This window comes from Vitis vinifera, chromosome 18, assembly GCF_030704535.1.
Source record: "Vitis vinifera cultivar Pinot Noir 40024 chromosome 18, ASM3070453v1".
Classification (NCBI taxonomy): Eukaryota; Viridiplantae; Streptophyta; class Magnoliopsida; order Vitales; family Vitaceae; genus Vitis; species Vitis vinifera.
The window spans coordinates 33,808,555-33,811,639 of NC_081822.1; the positions used below are offsets into that span (position 1 = coordinate 33,808,555).

Consider the following 3,085-nt stretch of genomic DNA (forward strand, 5'->3'; position numbering starts at 1 on the left):
ACTGTTTTCGAAAACAGTTTTATGTCCTCCAAAACAAAAATAGGAAAATACGTTTAATAATTAAAAATTATTTTCTATTTTATGTTCTTAAGAGTAGAAAATATGGTATTTTTTGTTCTCAATGACAAAAAATAGAATGTTTTCCGAGAACATCTTTTAATTATTTTAACTTGTTTTTCGAGTGATGTTTAAAAAAATAATTATACTAACATATAGAATGATTAGAAATAAAACATTAGACATAAAAATTATTTTGAAAAATATTAAAAATATTATAGGTTTCAAACAAATTTTTGTTATACAAAATATTATAAAACAATTTTCATAAACAGTTACTAAATATATAAAATGATTAAAAATAAAACACTAGACATAAAATTTATTTCTAAAATATATTTAAAAATATTATAAATATATTAAAAATATTTCAGGTTTTCAAACAAATTTTTATTTTATAAAACATCATATAAAAGTTTTTAAAAACCTTTGTCAACAATTATTTTAAAAAATAGTTACCATGTGGGTCATATTTTTTCTCTAAAATCTTTATCCATTGTTATATTGGGATCATGATGATAAAATATTAAAATAAGTTTTTTAAAAAAGAAAAAAAAAAAAAAAAAAAAACCCGAAAGATATGGCTAAAAACCTTACCACGTTGAATTGATTTTGACTCGTACTACCTAATAATTAACGTGTTGGAAATTTTCCAATGCGGACGACTTTTACTTGCCGGTTATTAAAATATTAACATCTAATAAAATATTCCCACAAATTCAACGCGTGCCATACTCTGATTGGCCGACCAGAAAATGAAGGAAACAATCACGTGTGAAAACCCTGCATCTTTTCTAACTTTTTCTTAGACTATGAAGCTCAAAGGAAAGTCGTATGAATTCTAATAATATTAATTAAATAAATTCGCTATCTATATATACATATATCACTTCTTCATGCCAACTCCTACTTGTTTGCCGATTTTCTTTATCAAACCCACAGCTTCATCCGATCGCTTAGCCTCAAAATGAAAAATCGAGCCGATCCTCACGCGCCGATACCGTCGTACCGGGGCGTCCGGAAGCGGAAATGGGGGAAATGGGTGTCGGAAATCCGCGAGCCGGGGAAGAAGACCCGCATTTGGCTCGGCAGCTACGAGGCCCCCGAGATGGCGGCGGCGGCCTACGACGTGGCCGCGCTCCACCTCAAGGGCCACAGGGCGGAGCTCAATTTCCCCGAGCTGGCGCCGAGCTTCCCTCGGCCGACTAGCTTCAGTCCCGAGGACGTGCAGTTCGCGTCGGCGCAGGCGGCATTGCATATAAAAAGCATAGCGTCGGGGGACGTTTCGGCGAGGTCGCCGTCCAGGGTGGGTATGAGCTCGGTTCCGACTCGGGTTGGGTTGTCAGCGAGTGAGATTCGGGAGATTAACGAGTGGCCGATGGACTCGCCCAGGATGTGGATGATGGAGTTGAGAGAGGAGCCTCTGGTCTTGAGTGATGAGATATTCGAACTCAGTGAGTGGGAAGAAGTGGAAAATCAGTATTCAATTTGGGATTTATAGACAAATAAAAACAATTTTTTTTTAACTTATATGAATTAGTAGGGTATAGGGTTTTTTTTTTTTTTTTTCTTCTGTTTGGAAGGGGAGAAATGAGTTGGGTTTTTTTATATATAGCTCATTTTAGTGGGTTTCTTTTTTCTTTTTCTTTTTTTTGTTAATTTTTGGTGGGTAATCCCACTTTTTTTTTTCTAACATTTCATGTAGTTAATTAATTAATAATAATAATTATTTGAATATATAGCTATTTGGTAATTAATTAAGTTGGAGTAGTGAAGATTCCAATGGAGTTTGTTGTCTTTCTTCTTCTTCCATAATGCAAGATCTACCATATCCTTCTCTTTCTTTTTGTGTGATTCCTTAATGCTGCATATGATTGAAACCACAATGAGGGTAAAAGGAAATTTGATGTTTGGTTTTCTATTTTATTCATCTTTTTTTGTTACGATTAATTATGAATTAGAGGCTAAGAATATTTTGAATAATTGTTTTAATTAAAAAAAATACAAATAGTTAGGGGGAAATGTATGTCGATATAAAATAAAAGTTTGTTCAAGAAATTGAAATATTTTCAATTCATTTTCAAACATTTTTTGTTTATAATACTTTAATTTTAATCGTTTTTCAAATTTATACCATTATTTTATAAAACAATCATTAGACTTCATTAAATTAATTAAAATATGTCCTAAAAAACACTTTCTTTTTTTTAAAGTTCTTAAAAACCTATTTTTCATAAAATATTTATTGAACTTATTTTGGGATTTGGAAAATTGTTCTCAGACAATATATATTTTTTTTCTACTTTTAAGAATAGAAAGAAAATATATATATATATAAGATTCTAATTATATGGAGGGTGAATATGATGATTGTCATATTTTACAAATTTAACAATTATAGAGCCCAAATGATAATATAAACAAGAACATGAAAAAAATCAAAACAAGAACAATTTCAAGTAAATAAAGACAGTAGGAAAAGAAAAAAATTCTAAATTTAAGATTTTTATTGTTGTTCAATGGACATTTACAATTTTTTTTAAGAGATGCTTTGCTTTTGAACTCTCTAAGTGATACCTCACACTAAATAAACTTTTAAGTTATATTTCACACTAAGATTTTTCCCGGTACAATAAAATATAAGGAAACTAAGGTTAAAAGGTACACTAAGATGAAATGTAAGTTTAAAAGCAAGTACACTGTATAACAACACTTTCAATTCCCAAATAATATTAAGAATGATTTAGAACTTTTATTTCAATAATACAAAAAGTTTGGAACCTTTAAATAGAAGTTGGAAGTCTAAACTATCCCTAGGTGGCAGAAGGTACAAAAAGTGACCATTTGATCATAAGAACTTTGTCAATTGATCACCAATTCAATTGAGGTTCTATCTCAATCAATTGAGAAAAGCTTCTATCATTTTGAAAATCTTTTGAACCAATCGAACACTTTATCCAATCAATCGACCTATTAATCCACCATTGGTCAAACAAATAGAAAATTTGAGAAAATGATACACAAATAA

General features: G+C 30.3%; 1 protein-coding gene across 1 annotated transcript; it reads left to right on the top strand.

Moving 5' to 3' along the window:
* Nucleotides 1–957: 957 nt before the first annotated feature.
* On the top strand, nucleotides 958–1,844 carry LOC100258486 (ethylene-responsive transcription factor ERF022). The gene has a single exon (XM_002275817.4). It carries the CDS (start codon nucleotides 1,025–1,027, stop codon nucleotides 1,556–1,558), a length of 534 nt encoding a protein of 177 aa, XP_002275853.1. The 5' UTR covers nucleotides 958–1,024; the 3' UTR covers nucleotides 1,559–1,844.
* The last annotated feature ends 1,241 nt before the right edge of the window (nucleotides 1,845–3,085 follow it).

What these genes read in the sequence shown, in the direction of transcription:
- LOC100258486 (XM_002275817.4), top strand. Translation starts at nt 1,025, where the DNA reads ATGAAAAATCGAGCCGATCCTCACGCGCCGATACCGTCGTACCGGGGC.